Consider the following 20829-nt stretch of genomic DNA (forward strand, 5'->3'; position numbering starts at 1 on the left):
TCACTGAACGTTACTAGGCCCTCTCTCTCCCTGCTCCATGAGCTTTATCATACCTCGTCTTAAAGCTATGTATGATGTGGAAATTTATTTGGTCCCTAAAGTTCCACAGGACAGATCCGGCATACAAAGGGGGTTCCAGCATGGCTGTAATGGAACGGCTGAGCTGGGTGGCCCTTAAACCCACCCAAACAAAAAGCGTTCTCCCCGAACATAAACACATTTCTCTCCCCAAGATTGGCGTGGATGAAGGTACTATTTAATTTATAGATTTACCCTTCAGGGAAGGAGTAGGTAGTTTTACTGTTATTATATTAATATTAGGTTTACTAAGGCAACTGTAGATAATGTAGACCTAAGACCTTAACATAGGTAGTAATAGGCCGATAATGTAGGCAAACACTAGGTTAAGTTAGCTAGGGAGAACTGGCAGCCCTAGCTTGAATGACGAGGCGTGGGTCTCAAAGACACAATAGCGTCCTTCTTAAGACAGACACCAACTGGACAAGACATGCCGTGATCAGCAGACGGCACCCCCCATGTGTTTTCACATTCGAGACCTGGGGAAATCTGGTAGAGGCACCTCGATGGACCGTAGATGACCTCTGTCAGGCCCATACAGTAAGACAAGGCCTCCACTTTATCTCATAGATTTCTGGCCAGTGTCTGGGGAGATTGTGAGTGAGTTGATCTGTAGGCCCTTTGTGCAGCTGGCAGTGCATGCCCAGTAAGCACCAGTGTCTCTTGTCAGTCTGGAAGCTAGTGTCCGTGTCTGCATAGTTGTACTAGGGGATACACACCCTCTTGGATATAGGAATTTCTGAGGTGCAGGCAGGTCACTAATAGCGACTGAATATTGCAGGAATTCAGGCTCCCGGTTGCAAGTGGTTTCTGAGGGAAAGTCCAAAGGGGCTAAGGCTAAGCTTAGGGAAGTTGAAGATCAGGATATATGCTGCAACACCAAGTAAGTTAGTCCTTTATACGTGCATGCAGGCGAGTTTCTTGCAACATCAATCATTTGTGAAAATCTGTCCTATAGGCCACTTGTGAGGCTGAGGTACCCACCTCAGAGCTCGGTGTCAACAGAGTTTGCCAGGGTAGGCGACTCACTTGGAGGCAGTCCACACAAATTTTCACAAAAGTGGTCCTTCGAAACCGTGATGTGGAATAGCTAGGTTAAGCTATCATAGCTAGGCCACAGTTAGGAACCAGTTTAACAGGTTAAGTTAGCACACCTAGGCCCAGAGTTACACAGAGGCTAGGCCAAGCTGACTATACACAGAAGTTGTTATTTGCAGTAATTTAAAGGCAGGCCAAGTAGGCTAGAGAAGCTTGTGAATTTAATTATTTACAGTGATTACAATCCAAAGCAGGAGACTTGTGTGTTGATTACTTACAGTGGATTTGCAAGGTAGCCACAGTTAGGCTAGGCTTGTGCAATATTTACAACAGTTATAGTAGCTAGGACAGATTTAACCTAGTTATTATTTACAGGGAGTTCTAAAAGCCAGGTTTAGTTATAGCACACTAGTTAGGTTAGGATTTACCTTATCCAACCATCCACGCTAGACAGAGTAAACTGAGTAAGCTAGGCAAAGCTGTTTACATACATTATTCATTTACTGTTTAACAAGTTGAATTGTTGAATTTATTTGGGCTAATTAAGTGATTTTAAATTGTATACTGCACTTTTTGTGTGATTTTCACTGTCTTTGATTCATTTTAATGTGGGATTTGTGAATTGTACCTGAGACTAGGTTAAGTCCTGTAATTATTTGCTGGCATTGTACAGGAAATTGCTAGGTTAAGCTTTCACACTGATACACATTTTGATTGGGATTTGAGAGCTAACAGTGTACATTTTAAGTCAGAGTAGTCAATATAACAAAGGGAGTTTTCAAGCTTGTTGAGAAGCCTTGAGACTCATTCATTCTTGCCTAATACCGTTCGTGCTGTGGGGTGGGCTAATTGAAGTACAAATTAGTACTGTGATCTTAACTAAACCGCAACTATGGTAGGTGAAGATGTAGTACCAGCTGTCCCAGCTCTAAGTCAATTAAAGCAGTCTATGGGAGCCTATAAGAGGCGCCTGAGCAAAGCATGTGAGGAGTGTCGTACGGTCAGGCAAGATCAGGACGTAGACTGGGAGGAACTAGAGAGTTGCCTGAAACCTTTGGAGCAAAGACTGGAGGCCTTTGAGAGATCATTTATCCTTTATGAGACAGACGCCTATACTACAGGTGAGTCTGAATATACAGTCGAAGTAGCACGGACGGACTATGACGAACGAAGGGCAGAGGGTAAAGCAGAGATGAGACTCTGCAGGAAGTTAATAAAGACTTTGAAGGCCGCTACAGCATGGGAGAGCAAATGTTTCAAGGAACACGAACAACAGCACGCCTGTTAATGTGTTGCCCAGATTGCCCCAGTTGAATTTACCAACGTTCGACGGAACCTTAACAGAGTACATTGCTTTCTGGGATCAGTTTAAAGCTCAGATAGATGACAGAGACGATTTGTCAGATGCCGTCAAATTACAATATTTACGTTCACAGCTCAAGGGTAAAGCCTTGGACTTGGTCCAGCATTACCAAACCACTGACATCAATTACCAACATGCCAAAGACCAATTAAAGGACACGTTTGGCAACACTGAGGAGATAAAAGTAGCTATACTTTATCGGTTGTTGGATCTAGAGGCTTGTCTCCATGACCGTCAGAGCCTAGAGAAGTTCCAAATAGAAGTTATGAGTTTGACGAATAGTCTTAAAGATTTACATGATTGGAGTAAGTCGGAATGGTTCATCAGTCAGGTGATTCAGAGGAAACTGGCTGGCACTACAGTGCATGAGTTGCACTTAAAATATCGGACGAATAGGTTCATGATAAAACAAATTGTTGAGGGGTTGGGAGATCTCGTTTCTCATTTGAGTATAGGTGTGAGAGAAGAGTCACCACCATCACAACATAAAAGCCCAGACAGTCACTCAAAGATCTCGAGAGATCAGTCTAAAGCTCATACGACTAACGTTGGAGTGTACTATGGTAAAGAAGTGTCTAAGGTAAGAACCTCTAAGCAGAACCTTAGAGGCACTCATGCCAGAATGTGTGTGTTCTGCGAAGGCAAACACGCTAGCACGAGTTGCCCAGAGTATACAACACTGAGCAGTAGGCAACAGAGACTAAGAGAGTTGACTCTGCTTCAAGTGTTGTGGGGAACACTTTGCGAGAGACTGTGGCACCCAGCTCAGTGAGTGTCGAGTCTGTTGCAAAGGTAAGCACCATACTGCACTATGTCCCAATGATTTAAGGGAACCCCAGGCTAGTAGGGATATCTCTCAGGTAGAGATAGAAAGTGAGTCCGAGCCTGAAATGGTAGCCAGCGTGATTAGTGGGAGTGAAGTCTCTAATCCGAGTGAAAATCACGGAGGTGCTGCCCTACCTACAGTCATGGCAAAGGTTGTGAGTGGGCACAGGTCCGAAACAACCCGATTATTCTTTGACCAAGGAGCACAAGTATCCTTTATAACAAAAAAGTTGGTGGCTAAATTAAAGTTGAAGGCCACGAAGAAAGTTAGTATGATGTTGGGAGGGGCTATAAATCAGGTCCCACCCAAATCTTATGATGTGGTGGATGTCACAGTCAAATTAGGTGGACATCGCAGAGACATTACAGCCTTGGTGGCAGAGACGTTACCCAGGGCAATTACAGCAAGGGGTCTTGCTGCAGCAGCTAAGCGATTGAAAGACCTTGACATGAAGCTGGCAGACCAGGGAATTACCACTGACACGGTCAGAAATGTAGGTATCCTGGTGGGAGCCAATCATATAGATGACTTCCTGTCTACACGACGGACGTTTAGGGAAGGAATCGGGTTATACAGATCCCCAGTAGGATACATCATAGGCGGCAGGATTCCACCTGAATTCCCTGCCACGCCAGATAGAGGAGAAGCTGTCCCCATGATACCTGGGGGAGTAGTGATAATGAATACCAGTATACACTATGAACCGCCAGGGAAGCTGAACCAGGTAGGGAGTGACGAACACTCGGCCACCTTGGGAAAACACTTTTACAGGGTACGTAAAGAGGGAGATAGATTGCCATTAAATCCAGGGAACCTCGTAACAGTGGAAGAAAAGGCTACCAGGGTATGTGGGCCACTGGGTGGGAAAGCACGGAGCCACTCAGTCAAGGCTAGACATACGAAAGCTGTTAAAGTTAAAGGAAAGGGTGCTAAGACCACCGGAACCAACAAGTTTACACCCTCAGAGGTCCACGCAGGGGAAACTGGATGGTTGAAGTTAGACTGGAGTCTGCTCGACGAGAGTGGCCGGACGGCACTCGTGTCCAGGGTCCGCCGTTGGGGCTCACGGAAGGTGAACTTGATTTAGAACCTACCTTCACCGGCGGGAGGATGTGGAAATTTATTTGGTCCCTAAAGTTCCACAGGACAGACCCAGCATACAAAGGGGGTTCCAGCATGGCCGTAATGGAATGGCTGAGCTGGGTGGCCCTTAAACCCACCCAAACAAAAAGCGTTCTCCCCGAACATAAACACATTTCTCACCCCGAGTTGGCGTGGATGAAGATACTATTTAATTTATAGATTTACCCTTCAGGGAAGGAGTAGGTAGTTTTACTGTTAGTATATTAATATTAGGTTTACTAAGGCAACTGTAGATAATAATAATGTAGACCTAAGACCTTAACATAGGTAGTAATAGGCCGATAATGTAGGCAAACACTAGGTTAAGTTAGCTAGGGAGAACTGGCAGCCCTAGCTTGAATGACGAGGTGCGGGTCTCAAAGACACAATAGCGTCCTTCTTAAGACCAGACACCAACTGGACAAGATGTGTCGTGATCAGCAGACGGCGCCCCCCACGTGTCTTCACATTCGAGACCTGGAGAAATCTGGTAGAGGCACCTCGATGTACTGTAGATAACCTCCTCAGTCAGGCCCATACAGTAAGACAAGACCTCCACTTTATCTCGTAGATTTCTGGCCAGTGTCTGGGGAGATTGTGAGTGAGTTGATCTGTAGGCCCTTTGTGCAGCTGGCAGTGCATGCCCAGTAAGTACCAGTGTCTCTTGTCAGTCTGGAAGCTAGTGTCCGTGTCTGCATAGTTGTACTAGCGGATACACACCCTCTTGGATATAGGAATTTCTGAGGTGCAGGCAGGTCACTAATAACAATTGAATATTGCAGGAATTCAGGCTCCCAGTTGCACATGGTTTCTGATGAGAAGTCCAAAGGGGCTATGGCTAAGCTTAGGGAAGTTGAAGATCAGGATATATACTGCAACACCAAGTAAGTTAGTCCTTTATACGTGCATGCAGGCGAGTTTCTTGCAACATCAATCATTTGTGAAAATCTGTCCTATAAGCCACTTGTGAGGCTGAGGTACCCACCTCAGAGCTCGGTGTCAACAGAGTTTGCCAGGGTAGGCGACTCACTTGGAGGCAGTCCACACAAATTTTCACATATGGTACCTGCCTCTACTACATCGCTCGCCAGACTGTTCCACTTCCTGACCACTCTGTAACTGAAGAACTGCTTCCTAACATCCCTGTTGTGACTCATCTGAGTCTTCAGCCTCCAAGAGTGACCCCTTGTTTCTGTGTCCCCTCTCTGGAACATTTTGTCTCTGTCCACCTTTGTCTATTCCATGCAGTATTTTGTATGTCGTTATGTCTCCACTATCTCTCCCGTCCTCCAGTGCCATCAGGCCGATTTCCCTCAACCTTCCTTCGTAGGACATTCCCCTTAGCTCTGGAACTAACCTTGTCGAAAACCTTTGCACTTTCTCTAATTTCTTAACGTGATTGACCCGGTGCTGGTTCCAAACTGGTGCTGCATACTCCAGTATGGGCCTGACGTACACGGTGTAGTGTCTTGAAAGATTCCTTACTTAGGTATCGGAAAGCTAATCTCAGGTTTGCCAGGCGCCCATATGCTGCAGCAGTTATCTGGTTGATGTGTGTTTCCGGAGACGTGTTCGGTGTTATCATCACGCCAAGATCTTTCTCCTTGAGCGAGGTTTGCAGTCGTTGGCCACCTAGCCTATACTCCGTCTGCAGTCTTCTTTGCCCTCCTCCAATCTTCATGACTTTGCATTTGGCAGGGTTGAATTCGAGAAGTCAGTTGCTGGACCAGGTGTCCAGCCTGTCCAGGTCTCTTTGAAGGTCTGCCTGATCCTCATCTGATTTAATTCTCCTCATTAACTTCATATCATGTATGAACAGGGACACTTCTGAGTCTATCCCTTCCATCATGTCGTTCACGTATACCAAAAATAGCACTGGTCCTAGGACCGACCCCTGTGTTACCCCGCTCGTCACAGGTGCCCACTGTGATACCTCATCACGCACCATGACTCGTTGTTGCCTCTCTGTCAGGTATTCTCTGATCCAATGAAGTCCCCTTCCCGTTATGCGCGCCTGATCCTCTAGTTCCTGCACTAATCTCTTGTGAGGAACTGTGTCAAAGGCCTTCCTGCAGTCCATGAAGATGGAATCAACCCACCCCTCCCTCTCTCTCGTCTCTTACTTCTGTTACTATGTCATAAAACTCCAGAAAGTTTGTGACACAGGATTTGCCTTCTATGAAACCGTGCTGGTTGTCATTTATACTTTTGCTCCGTTCCAGGTGCTTTACCACTCTCCTCCTGATAATCTTTTCAATGACTTTGCATACTATAAACGTCAGTGATACTGGTCTGTAGTTTAGCACCTCTTTTCTGTCTCCTTTTTTAAAAGTGGGAACTACATTTGCCGTCTTCCATACCTCAGGTAGTTGTCCAGTTTCAAGGGATGTGTTGAAGATTGTGGTTAATGGGACACACAGCATTTCTGCTCCCTCTCTAAGGACCCATGGGGAGATGTCCGGTCCCATTGCCTTTGAGATATCAAGGTCACTAAGCAGCTTCTTCACCTCCTCCTCAGTTGTGTGTATGTCATCCAGCACTTGTTGGTGTACTCCCTGTTGGTGTACCCCTCTGTCCTGTCTTCCCAGAGTCCTTCCTGTCTCCACAGTGACAGGTCAGGTCAGGTCAGGTCAGGTCAGGTCAGGCGAAGTGTTTTATTTTCACGGGGGTCCTTGACTTCCTTACTGTAATTATGAGCCTGAAGTCTTTTTGAAGAAAAACACAAAGCAGACACTGGTTACTGAAGTCAGTACAAACTCTGACGGAGGATCCTGAAGACAGATTGAGCAGGACAACAGAATGAACATGATGACAGTACCCATTGCTCGTGCAATTCTTAATACATACTTCACCTCCCCTGCCTGACCTCACCTCTTGCTTCCCCTCACCTGCCTGACCTCACCTCTTGCTTCACCTCACATGCCTGACCTCACCTCTTGCTTCACCTCACATGCCTGACTTCACCTCTTGCTTCACCTCTAAATCTTTTACTTACTCCACCCTCAGCTTCTGTGAGCTCTCTCTCTCCAGCTTGATTTCAAAATTCTTGCTCACTTTATAAGCCAGTGAATCTGTATATTTCTGTGTACACTTGATTCAGTCCAGCCCAGAACGAATAGCTGTAGCAGTAGTAAAGGTTTTCTTGAAGCTCAGTGTGTTTTTAGATAGTGAACTAGTAAGGAGGCAGCCTGGTGGCTAAAGCTCACGCTTCACACGGCGAGCGTCCGGGATCGATTCCCGGCGAGGGCAGAAACAATGGGCATGTTTCCTTACACCGGTTATCTATATTCAGCCATCAGTGAAATGGGTACCTGGGTGTTAGTCGACTGGTGAATCGCATCCTGGGACAAAACTGACCTAATTTGCCCGAAATGCTCTGCATAACAAGCGGCTTTCTACGTATATAGTAGTATGTCATTGATGTCAGCTAGGCCTGTATACCTTGTACATATACTTGTAGAAATAATTATTATTATAATAATAATAATAATAATAATCACACTGGCCGATTCCCACCAAGGCAGGGTGGCCCGAAAAAGAAAAACTTTCACCATCATTCACTCCATCACTGTCTTGCCAGAAGGGTGCTTTACACTACAGGTTTTTAAACTGCAACATTAACACCCCTCCTTCAGAGTGCAGGCACTGTACTTCCCATCTCCAGGACTCAAGTCCGGCCTGCCGGTTTCCCTGAACCCCTTCATAAATGTTACTTTTCTTCACACTCCAACAGCACGTCAAATATTAAAAACCATTTGTCTCCATTCACTCCTATCAAACACGCTCAGGCATGCCTGCTGGAAGTCCAAGCCCCTCGCACACAAAACCTCTTTTACCCCCCTTCCTCCAACCTTTCCTAGGCCGACCCCTACCCCGTCTTCCTTCCACAACAGACTGATACACTCTTGAATTCATTCTGTTTCGCTTCATTCTCTCTACATGTCCGAACCACCTCAACAACCCTTCCTCAGCCCTCTGGACAACAGTTTTGGTAATCCCGTACCTCCTCCTAACTTCCAAACTACGAATTCTCTGCATTATATTCACACCACACATTGCCCTCAGAAATGACATCTCCACTGCCTCCAGCCTTCTCCTCGCTGCAACATTCATCACCCATGCTTCACACCCATATAAGAGCGTTGGTAAAACTATACTCTCATACATTCCCCTCTTTGCCTCCAAGGACAAAGTTCTTTGTCTCCAAATTATTATTATTAATATTATTATACAAACAGTTTAGATGCACACAAAATGAGAAGCATTAATTAAGTCTCCCGGCAACAGACAATAAGAGTACAGTAACACTCTTAATACTGATACTGTTTTGAATGTAATACAAAATATGTATGACTCTTAAGGGTTTAGATCATTGTTATAATAATAATAATAATAATAATACTAATAATAATAATAATAATAATAATGTATGACTTACAATTTTAGTCCATAAGGATTCTAATGATAATAATGTGTAACCCTTGCGGGTTTAGTGCTACAATATAAATATGTTAAAAGTACTCACCAGACTGTGGAATAACATCTGGGTTGTTCTCGTCAGCGCGTCTTGAAGACGCTGGTGGTGGTGGGACGGTGTCAGTGATGGCAGGTATCTGTATGGTGTCAGTGAGGGTGTCTGCTGGGACCTTGGAGTGGCAGGCAGTGGTGGAAATGTCATCTTTACTGGCAAGAACAACCTCCTGCAGCATTCCTCGCCTGCACAGTCCTCTGTTTCTCCTGCTGCAGGAGCGCAGCCTTAGTACGGCACAGATAATGATAATCACCAGCAACACGCCGCCCACCGCCCCAAGCACCAGCGCTATGATGGGCGTCAAGCTGAGATGTGCTGATGACTTTCCATGAGTAGGCGATGGCTTGACCGCAGCTGTCAAGGACACCGACATACATGAGCAATGAACGCTCATCCTTTGACTTTACTCACACACTCAACACATTTTTTGACTTTCTGTATGTCATAAGTATACTCAACAAATACATCAAATATTTCAAAGCTTTATAACTACCAATTATCAAGATCTCAAGTCTTAAGAGGCACGTAAGTTCTTCCGTCTTCTAATAGCATGCTCATTTTTCCACTATAATCTAGCTTGTTTATAATTACTATCGCGTTTGCTTTGTCTCCTTTCGTGTTGCAGAGGTCTGAGGTGTCCTCAGAACTCATTTAAAATTAAGTCTTTTCTAAAGGTTTCTTTTGTGCCTTTAAAGATATCTTTTTTTTCATTTATGTTTATATAAAAAAATAATTATTTTGTACCAAAAGAGACTTAGAAAACTTACCTAACCTTATTACAACAAGTGCAATTTAATTTAGCCTAATTCAACTAAATATATTTTAGATAATTTTACAATTTTATAATAAACAAACGTAATGAAATATATATTATTCGTTAGGTTCAGAATGATTTTTGAGAAATTACTGCATACACAAATTTTCGCTTGCCTTATTCGGCAGAGAGCGCTTTGTTATTTAAACAAAAATCGCAAGTTTTTACCTATTTGGCGCGACACACACACACACACACACACACACACACACACACACACACACACACACACACACACACACACACACACACACACGTGTGTGTGTGTGTGTGTCAGAGACTGTTTGTTCAACGTTGTCAGCACACACACCTTTAACAAATGTCTTCTTGTTAAAACCCTCTCAAACATTTTAACTGTTGATACGAAGCTACAAAACTCGGTTTCTTTCCTTTCAGGCGATTAGCAAGCAGGTTTCCAACCAATAAAAAGGCAAGTGTAAGAGAGCGATTAGAAAGGGACATGAAAGGAATCTAATGTGCCACTCTCAGTTTTATAGCCGATTGTGAAGATGGTGATTAGGGCTAAAAGCTGACGAGGAGAGTAACTTACCGGTGCGTCTCTCAGTGATATCTTTGAGTGTGTATACCTGAAGACTGATCTTTTCGCTGCTGCCTTTATCATTAGTGGAGAAAACGACTCCCAGGAGAGCCTCGTCCGCTGGGACACCTCCCACTGAAAACGTCGGCACCTGCCAACACGGGCAAGACAAGTGTTTTATTTTTTTATGGTACATAACTATGTGTTACCTGTATACAAGATAATACACAGCAATGTACAGTTGTGTGCATCACAGTGCGTATTGATTTGTGTGCAGCATAGTGTATAGCAATGTGCTGAATGTGTACAGAATGGTACATAATAATTTGCCACAATTCTACATAAACAGTATGGTACAAAGCAATGTACTATACTGATGATAGTTAACCTGAAGGATGGCAGACAGTGAAATCTTAGGCCTCGTTTCTCTTTGCAAGGTCTTTTTAACCAAAAATATCTTAATTATAGAGGAAAGTTTGGAAATTCCTAAGACAGAAAAATCTCATAATGCAGCTCAATTCTTATTCTTTTTGGTATTTATAACAGCTTTATTACAGCAGATTTGTAGACAATACAGCTTATCAATAAATCAGTTATTACAGCTAACAGGATGAATGATGGGTGCATAGTGAACTAGTTAGTAATGTTATCGAGATAGAGGATGCATAATATACTAGCCTCTGTCGTTCTCAGGATAATTATAAGGAGCAAAATATACTAGCCACTGTTGTCTATACGAGAGACATAAGGAGCTCTGTCAACTAGCTAATACCGTCCACTGGATATACAGTAAATATTGTACACAATAGACCTGCTGCTTCAGTTCACAGGATATCTATGAAGAGCAAAGTAGACTAGACATTACTGCCCATACGACGGATCTGGCAAAGTAATCTTGAACTGTCTCAGTAGCCTGGCGACCCGAGAAAGGTATCCTGAAGATTCTATGACCCACGACGCCTGTACCTCAGTGAACGGAAAAGATACAGCAAATTGTTTATTTACAGCCAAAAATAAAAGAAACTATAGAAAAATGTTACCAGAACATATTAGACAAAAATTTCAATACTACACGCCAAACAAAACTATCAACACTACACACATTAGGCGAAATTATTACCACTATACACTAGGCAAAACTATCACCACTGCACAACAGATAAAACAATCATTACCACACACCACAAGAAATCAGATGCATCCATTGACTGAGTTTTGTCTGATAGAGCATCTGTCTTGGTTGCTTAATAGACTTAAAGCTGATCGACTACACGAAGATCATTATACGTGAATATTACTTTTCACCAGCAATCGATAATAATTACTAAAATAAGGCTTAAATTACTCTCTCATAAATATTCACGGAGAGAGATATTGCTTTTGATGAGCAAGACAAGCGTGCAACATCTGAAGATCTTTATTCGGTGAATTATCGCCTAGTCCTTAACCTTTTCAGTCCTATACAGTGGCATGAGGAAGGTGACTTTTATACTGGAGCCAGTGGAAGAAGTAGGGAGGTGCAGCAGTTGAAGAGAGCGTTAGAAGTGGAGGTGGTTGTGGTTAGTAAGGTGGGCCAGATATTAGTAAGGTATTGCAAGAAAAGATTCTCTGATACTGCGTCAGTTAATTATCACTCCATCAGTGATATAATACCGACACATTAACGAATCAGACACATGTGTAACACCAGGGAATCAGACACGTGTGACACAAGGGAATCAGACACGTGTGACACAAGGGAATCAGACACGTGTGACGCCAGGGAATCAGACACATGTGACACCAGGGAATCAGACACATGTGTGACACCAGGGAATCAGACACGTGTGGCACCAGGGAATCAGTCACATGTGTGACACCAGGGTATCAGAGACGTGTGTAACACCATGGAATCAGACACATGTACATCACCATGGAATCAGACACATGTGCAGCACCAGGGAATAAGACACATGTGCAGCACCAGGGAATAAGACACATGTGCAGCACCAGGGAATAAGACACATGTGCAACACCAGGGAATTAGCCACATGTGTAACACCAGGGAATCACACATGTGCAACACCATGGAATCAGACACATGTGTAGCACCAGGGAATAAGACACATGTACATCACCATGGAATCAGACACATGTGCAGCACCAGGGAATAAGACACATGTGCAGCACCAGGGAATAAGACACATGTGCAACACCAGGGAATTAGCCACATGTGCAACACCAGGGAATTAGCCACATGTGTAACACCAGGGAATCACACATGTGCAACACCATGGGACCAGACATACGTGCAACACCAGGGAATTTGACACATGCGCAACATGGAATCAGACATATGTGTAACACTAGGAAATCAGTCACATGTATAACACCAGTGAATCAGACATATGTGATCCCCTGGTGTTGCACATCAGATTGTTTCAAAATAACATAGAGGTAAAAAGGTCCCCAAGTGTTGCACTGTTTTATTTCATTATCTTGTGGTTATTGTTCTTTCAATGTTTTATCTTCCTTATAACCGACCATTTCCTTGACTCTAGAAGAAATAAACAGAATAAAGTTTTATGGTATATCTACATAATTTCTTTTCCATTTGCAATTTTTAATTTCAAAACCTAATTAATTTTCGTTTTTTTTTTCAAGTTCATTTACACATTTATATTCTACTTTAATTTTTGTAAATGCAAAGATTTTTTTTTTATTTTTTTTTAAAGGGAAGTAGCAACAGTATGTTTTACAGAGATATCTTACTTGCAAATCTCAGAATTTGAAATGAATTCAGGTAATTGGCTCCTACACAGTCCGAAATCTATACACACTTGCTTTTTTTGTATAGACGATACATAAACATTGAAGGTTAGAAACAAGTCCGTAAGGGCATTTGCATTTAACTGCACAAAAATCCTAATTTTTCACAATTTCCTCAAAATTAGCACCTACACAGGCTAAAAAAAATCATAAAACTTTCCTTATAGTTAGATGCACCGGTTTTAAAAGTTTGAAGCAGATAAATACTCGAATGTGTCTCTGATCACTAAATGATGCAGTGGTTTCTTCGGTCCAATAGAAAGAAGAACGGTTTAAGACGAGAAATTTGAGGTAATCAGTCCTTCAGCCTGGAGTCCAGGTGCTCAGTTCATCAGTCTTCAGACTGATACCATGTGTATCATAAATTTGCAATTAATATCCAGAGCATTTATACGGGGTTCCTGATAAACTAATTCAGTCCACAGGATGGAGTGCATTAAAGACCATTAAAAGAATGCTACAACTAACAATATAAATTAAGTTCTTAATCATATTTTTTTATTTCAGTGAAGTGAAAAATGCGCGATGTGTAAAAATTTTATAAATGAAAAAGAAACACTCGGAAAAATTAATTTTTTTTTTTTTTGACTTCCGAGAACGGTAAAAATAGACGCAAAATTTCTGTGGCAGACTCGGTTACCATACGAGGTGATAATAGCGTAACTATACGCTTATATATATATATATATTTTTTGCTACTCAAGACCTGCTAAAGCTTCCTGCACTTTGTCCTGATAGGATCGAAGTCCCTCGAGTCCCAGGGGAAAATTTGGCAAAAGTTTTCTCATTTGCGTTGCTGTCAGGCTCATGAAAGTAACTTAAAGAGATATGAGGTTCCAGGTTTGTGATCCAGCGCCTCACTGAGGCTGCTGGAGGAAAGATTAAATCCTGAGATATTACTCTATGGTGAGCCGTTGTTATATATATGTGGCCTGGGACCCGCCATTACATCTTACGATGTAATATATATATTTTTCGCGGGATGAAGGAGTATGTCAGAGGAAGACCTCTAAGTGGGGCCTTCGTATGATTAATATAATATACATATCTCAATTTCTACAACTACATGTACAAGGTATAGAGGCCTAGGTAACATGCATAACATGCTGCAAGTTAGGTCAGTTTTGTCCCAGGATGCCGCCCACACCAGTCCACTAACACCCGGGTACCCATTTTACTGATGGAGAACATAGACAACCAGCGTAAAGAAACACGCGCAATGTTTCTACCTCTTTCCGGAAATCGAACCCGGACCCTCGGCGTGTGAAGCGAAAGCACTTCTCAGTGCACAGAATATATGCACTGAGAGGTATATGTATCATACATATATATTACCGTAGAATTTTCTTGAATCCTTATTTTAGGGATTAAAACATTCTTGCCTGGTGTTGTACAAGTGACAGACATCCTTAATGACCTGTTAAGTAGTTAATAAGCATTAAATGTAATTAACCGATTACCATTTAATGTGCAGTTTGTAGCGCAAGTTAATGGGAACCTTTAGCTCCTTTTCAGTCTTGTGGCCCAGTAAAGCGAAGGGATTATTAAGATGAACTGGTCATAGAGAAACGATATACAAGTCGTGCCGAATAGGTAAAACTAGTCAATTAGCAAGAACTCATTTAAAATTAAGCCGTTTCTAAAAAAAAAATTATGATTTTAAAGATATATTTTTCATTTATATTACTGTAAAAATTAATAATTTTGTACCAAAAGAACCTTAGACAACTTACCTAACCTTATTATAACAAGCGCAGTTTAATTTAGCCTAATCCAAGTAAATATATTTTAGATAAGTTTACAGTTATTAAATAATAAACACACTGAAATATATTTTTTTCTTTAGGTTAAGAATAATTTTTGCATACACAAATGTTCGCTTGCATTATTCGGCAAGAATAGAGTTGTTATTTAAGCTAAAATCAAAAGTTTTACCTGATAAATATTTATATACATATATTAATAGGTTTGCGTGTGTGCGTGCGTGCGTGTGTGTTTATGGAGAGAAGGTTGGAAATAAGTTTAAAGGGATGGCTGGTTTGATGGGGGAGGCGGTAGGTTAGGAGAGGTTTATTGTGATATTTGAAGCAAGGTGCTGAGGGGCATTTAAAAGGTGTTAAGAAAAGGTGTAGTACGACAACAGGAAAGTTTAGTGGTAAGTTTGTAGGTATAGTAGGTTGTTATGAAGGTGTAGGGTGGAGGGAGCGGGCTAGGTTGAAGGTGCAGTGAGGCTTTAGAAAGACGTAAGGAAAAGTTGGAAGGTGTAGAGAAGACCTTGGAGAGATGCAGTGGTGTAGGGGAATGAAGTATAGTGGAATGAAGAATAGTGGAATGAAGAATAGTGGAATGAATAGTGGAATGAAGAATAGTGGAATGAAGTATAGTGGAATGAAGAATAGTGGAATGAAGTATAGTAGAATGAAGTATAGTAGAATGAAGAATAGTGGAATGAAGAATAGTGGAATGAATAGTGGAATGAAGAATAGTGGAATGAAGTATAGTGGAATGAAGTATAGTAGAATGAAGTATAGTAGAATGAAGAATACTGGAATGAAGAATAGTGGAATGAAGAATAGTGGAATGAAGAATAGTGGAATGAAGAATAGTGGAATGAAGAATAGTGGAATGAAGAATAGTGGAAGATAGTGTAGGGAAATGTTAAAAAAGAGGTACTGGGTGTTGGGAGAGTTTGGAAGGAGTGAGAATGTTGGAGGAGATGCAGAGTGATGAATGACAACAATGAAGGAACAGTTTGCCACTCAAACTAAAGATAAGGTCAGTCTGATGTGAATAAATATCTTGGTTAATTGTCACCTCTACATGTTCAGCTGGAGATTATGCTTGAGGTTCACTTGTGTGACCGGCGTTAGGTGAAACATAGCTTGCAGTCAAGGGGGCTACCTAATCTTATGAGGCATCTCTAGCTAATTAGTTTAAGGCGTCAGGTCAGCAGCTAGGTACGCTCGTGGAGAGCCGCCGATTTCGGTTCGATTACACATGGTACTACTACTACTACCACCACCTCTTCCTGCCTATATATAGCCGTCCTGCTCCATTTCTGGTTAGTGTGACTTTGTAAATGGTCCAAATCGGACCGAAACGTCGTCGTAAGCTTCTCTCTTTTATGTGCGGGTTATTTGTGTATCGTTCCAGTCACGGTATTGTTCCTTTTTTTGTTATTTAGGGGCATGGGATTTATATATATATATATATATATATATATATATATATATATATATATATATATATATATATATATATATATATATATTTATATATATATTTATATATATATATATATATATATATATATATATATATATACATATATATATATATATATATATATATATATATATATATATATATTTTTATTTATTTATTATCACACCGGCCGATTCCCACCAAGGCAGGGTGGCCCGAAAAAGAAAAACTTTCACCATCATTCACTCCATCACTGTCTTGCCAGAAGGGTGCTTTACACTACAGTTTTTAAACTGCAACATTAACACCCCTCCTTCAGAGTGCAGGCACTGTACTTCCCATCTCCAGGACTCAAGTCCGGCCTGCCGGTTTCCCTGAATCCCTTCATAAATGTTACTTTGCTCACACTCCAACAGCACGTCAAGTATTAAAAACCATTTGTCTCCATTCACTCCTATCAAACACGCTCACGCATGCCTGCTGGAAGTCCAAGCCCCTCGCACACAAAACCTCCTTTACCCCCTCCCTCCAACCCTTCCTAGGCCGACCCCTACCCCGCCTTCCTTCCACTACAGACTGATACACTCTTGAAGTCATTCTGTTTCGCTCCATTCTCTCTACATGTCCGAACCACCTCAACAACCCTTCCTCAGCCCTCTGGACAACAGTTTTGGTAATCCCGCACCTCCTCCTAACTTCCAAACTACGAATTCTCTGCATTATATTCACACCACACATTGCCCTCAGACATGACATCTCCACTGCCTCCAGCCTTCTCCTCGCTGCAACATTCATCACCCACGCTTCACACCCATATAAGAGCGTTGGTAAAACTATACTCTCATACATTCCCCTCTTTGCCTCCAAGGACAAAGTTCTTTGTCTCCACAGACTCCTAAGTGCACCACTCACTCTTTTTCCCTCATCAATTCTATGATTCACCTCATCTTTCATAGACCCATCCGCTGACACGTCCACTCCCAAATATCTGAATACGTTCACCTCCTCCATACTCTCTCCCTCCAATCTGATATTCAATCTTTCATCACCTAATCTTTTTGTTATCCTCATAACCTTACTCTTTCCTGTATTCACCTTTAATTTTCTTCTTTTGCACACCCTACCAAATTCATCCACCAATCTCTGCAACTTCTCTTCAGAATCTCCCAAGAGCACAGTGTCATCAGCAAAGAGCAGCTGTGACAACTCCCACTTTGTGTGTGATTCTTTATCTTTTAACTCCACGCCTCTTGCCAAGACCCTCGCATTTACTTCTCTTACAACCCCATCTATAAATATATTAAACAACCACGGTGACATCACACATCCTTGTCTAAGGCCTACTTTTACTGGGAAAAAATTTCCTTCTTTCCTACATACTCTAACTTGAGCCTCACTATCCTCGTAAAAACTCTTCACTGCTTTCAGTAACCTACCTCCTACACCATACACTTGCAACATCTGCCACATTGCCCCCCTATCCACCCTGTCATACGCCTTTTCCAAATCCATAAATGCCACAAAGACCTCTTTAGCCTTATCTAAATACTGTTCACTTATATGTTTCACTGTAAACACCTGGTCCACACACCCCCTACCTTTCCTAAAGCCTCCTTGTTCATCTGCTATCCTATTCTCCGTCTTACTCTTAATTCTTTCAATTATAACTCTACCATACACTTTACCAGGTACACTCAACAGACTTATCCCCCTATAATTTTTGCACTCTCTTTTATCCCCTTTGCCTTTATACAAAGGAACTATGCATGCTCTCTGCCAATCCCTAGGTACCTTACCCTCTTCCATACATTTATTAAATAATTGCACCAACCACTCCAAAACTATATCCCCACCTGCTTTTAACATTTCTATCTTTATCCCATCAATCCCGGCTACCTTACCCCCTTTCATTCTACCTACTGCCTCACGAACTTCCCCCACACTCACAACTGGCTCTTCCTCACTCCTACAAGATGTTATTCCTCCTTGCCCTATACACGAAATCACAGCTTCCCTATTTGTATATATATATATATATATACAAATCCTCTTTATCTGTTAATATGAATGTATTGGTCAACAAGGTTATCTGTCTCCTTGATGCACCTGTAACTTCCTCTCTTCTCTCTTAATATATACTTTAGTCTCCTATTTATCCATTTGGGAATCATTTTTATTTGACCTAATTTCTTTCTTGGGAATATATAACTTTAAGCACATTGTACATTATTGAGAAAAATTCACAATAGCAGATCCCCTCATTATTATAAATATGATCTTTATCAACAGAATCATTAGCTAAATTACTCCAGTCGAGACTAGACAGGTGTTCCCTAAGTCCGTCATAATTAGTGGAACGATAATCGGTGACTCGTATTATCTTTTTTCCTACATTCCCAGATAATATTAAACGTAATAGAATTGTGATAACTTGCACCAAGCTCTTCAGTGACCTCTAGATTATTTACAAGGTATCCTAGTTTGATAGGTGGCCCCTAGCACTGATGATAGCGCACTTAGCACGGGTGGAAACGTTGGAGCGTGTTTCCCTAAGACAACTGCTGTGCCTGTTCAGTTAGTTGTATATAAGTACCTGGGTGTGAGCCGACTAGTGTGGGTCGCATTCTGTGGACAAAATTAACTTAATTTTCCTGAAATGCTCTGAATAACAAGGGGCTTTCTATATAGTATGTCAGTGATGTCAGATTGGTTTGCATATGTTGTACATGTGCTTGTAGAAATTATAATAATAATTATTACTGTAATTATTCTGAAAACCAGATTGACTAAATTACAGTGCCCGCAAGAAAATATATACATTTCCAATGCAAAAAGTCTATGCACAAGATTTTGGTGCATACATTTCACTTGTGCCCGTCTTGTTCCATCGTTCCCCACTATGCCACGCTTCAGTGTTCTGCTAGAGCTCGGTGAGGAAGAAGGTTTGTTAGGTTGTTCCTCAGTGCCCCTTTTTCACTCGACCACGAACTTTGCTATATCTCCGCTCCAAGTGGTCATAAATCCTATCGAGAATGCCTGGCGTGTGATGAAAAACGAGATTGCGGAAGCTCGACCCACCAACATCACAGACCTGAAGGAGACACTGAAGAAGCTATAGATCAACATGGACCCCTCCTAATGTATAGATTTTTGGACAATAAAACGAAAAAAATTGCAACTAGTACTTGGTCATGTTACCCTTGTTTTTTATCACTATCTGAAGTCGCATGGGCATCGAAGTGGCGAGGGTGGAAAAGGAGGAGGCGTCCATATTGATCCAAAACTTGTTAAGTGCCTCCTTCAGGTCCATGAAGTTGGGAGGTATTTCTTCAGTTATAGAGCTGTCAGGAAGTGGAATATTCTAGAGAGTGATGTAGTGGAGGCAGGATCTATACATAGCTTTAATTAAGAAGAAGTATGATAAAGTTCATGGAGCAGAGAGTAGACCTGGTAGCTACCAATGAAGAATCGGGGCCAGAAGCTATGACTCGATCCATGCAACCACAGTTAGGCGAGTTCACACACACACACACCACACACACACACACACCACACACACACACACACACACACACACACACACACACACACACACACACACACACACACACACACACACACACACACACACACACACACTCACCGTGTTTGTTGTGTTAGCCAGGAGAGTGCTGGTGTGAGGTTGATACAGCTCCAGTATGAAGGTCTGTGGGAGGCCTCCGTCAAAGCCAGCAACACACCGCACGTTAACCACCTCCACTGACAAGTTGTACATGGAACAGTTGTGTACTGGGTCAGGTTTGCCTGTAGGAAACACAGGTTGTACATGGAACATTTGTTAATTTGGTCAGGCTGGCCTGTGAGAGAGGGAGGTGGTATATGGAACAGTTGAGTACTGGGTCAGGTTTCCCGGTAGGATACATACAGGGAACAGTTGGTTACTAGGTCAGGCTCACTTGTGGAAAACATAGGTTGTACATGGAAAAGTTGTGTACTGGGAGGCACAGATTGTACTTGGAACCGCTGGCACTGGAACAAACTTAACTGCGGGAGACAGATTATTTATAGAAGATTTTAGACTACAGCAGTGTACCGGACATCGTAACTAGAAGCCAGTAACCCAACACCCAAACCAGGGAGCTTGTTGTGAATTAACTAGAACTAACTAGAACCAATTACAACTAGCTAGAATCATCTAGAACCAACTAAAACCAATTAAAACTATTTATTACTAACTAGAAATAACTAGTACCAACCATAATTAACCTACCACTGTACGGGTGGTGATTGAACTCGCGGTAAGTGAGTCGTAAAACTTGAGACCAGCGTGTAAATCACTGGATAAGTTGGCAGCATTAGAACTAACTAGAACCAGCTAAAACTAACTGGAACCAACTACAACTGATACCACCTAGAACTAACTAGTATCAACCAGAACTAACCAGAGCTAGCTAGAACGAACTAAAAATATATATTTAATGAGCTAGACCGAACCAGAACAAATTAG

The 20829-nt window shown here is 42.0% G+C and overlaps 1 protein-coding gene across 1 annotated transcript in view; it reads right to left on the reverse strand.

The window, feature by feature from the left end:
- The window catches only part of LOC128698121 (protein turtle homolog B-like), a 120402-nt gene that overhangs the window by 17043 nt on the left and 82530 nt on the right, over positions 1-20829 (reverse strand). The window contains exons 10-12 of the mRNA XM_070097655.1: positions 19966-20126; positions 10323-10461; positions 8953-9312 (exon numbers count right to left, since the gene is read on the reverse strand). Of these exons, the coding sequence (XP_069953756.1) occupies positions 8953-9312; positions 10323-10461; positions 19966-20126 (660 nt within the window). The remainder of the gene's footprint in view (positions 1-8952; positions 9313-10322; positions 10462-19965; positions 20127-20829) is intronic.

The sequence above is a fragment of the Cherax quadricarinatus genome, chromosome 58 (assembly GCF_038502225.1).
Source record: "Cherax quadricarinatus isolate ZL_2023a chromosome 58, ASM3850222v1, whole genome shotgun sequence".
Lineage (NCBI taxonomy): Eukaryota > Metazoa > Arthropoda > Malacostraca > Decapoda > Parastacidae > Cherax > Cherax quadricarinatus.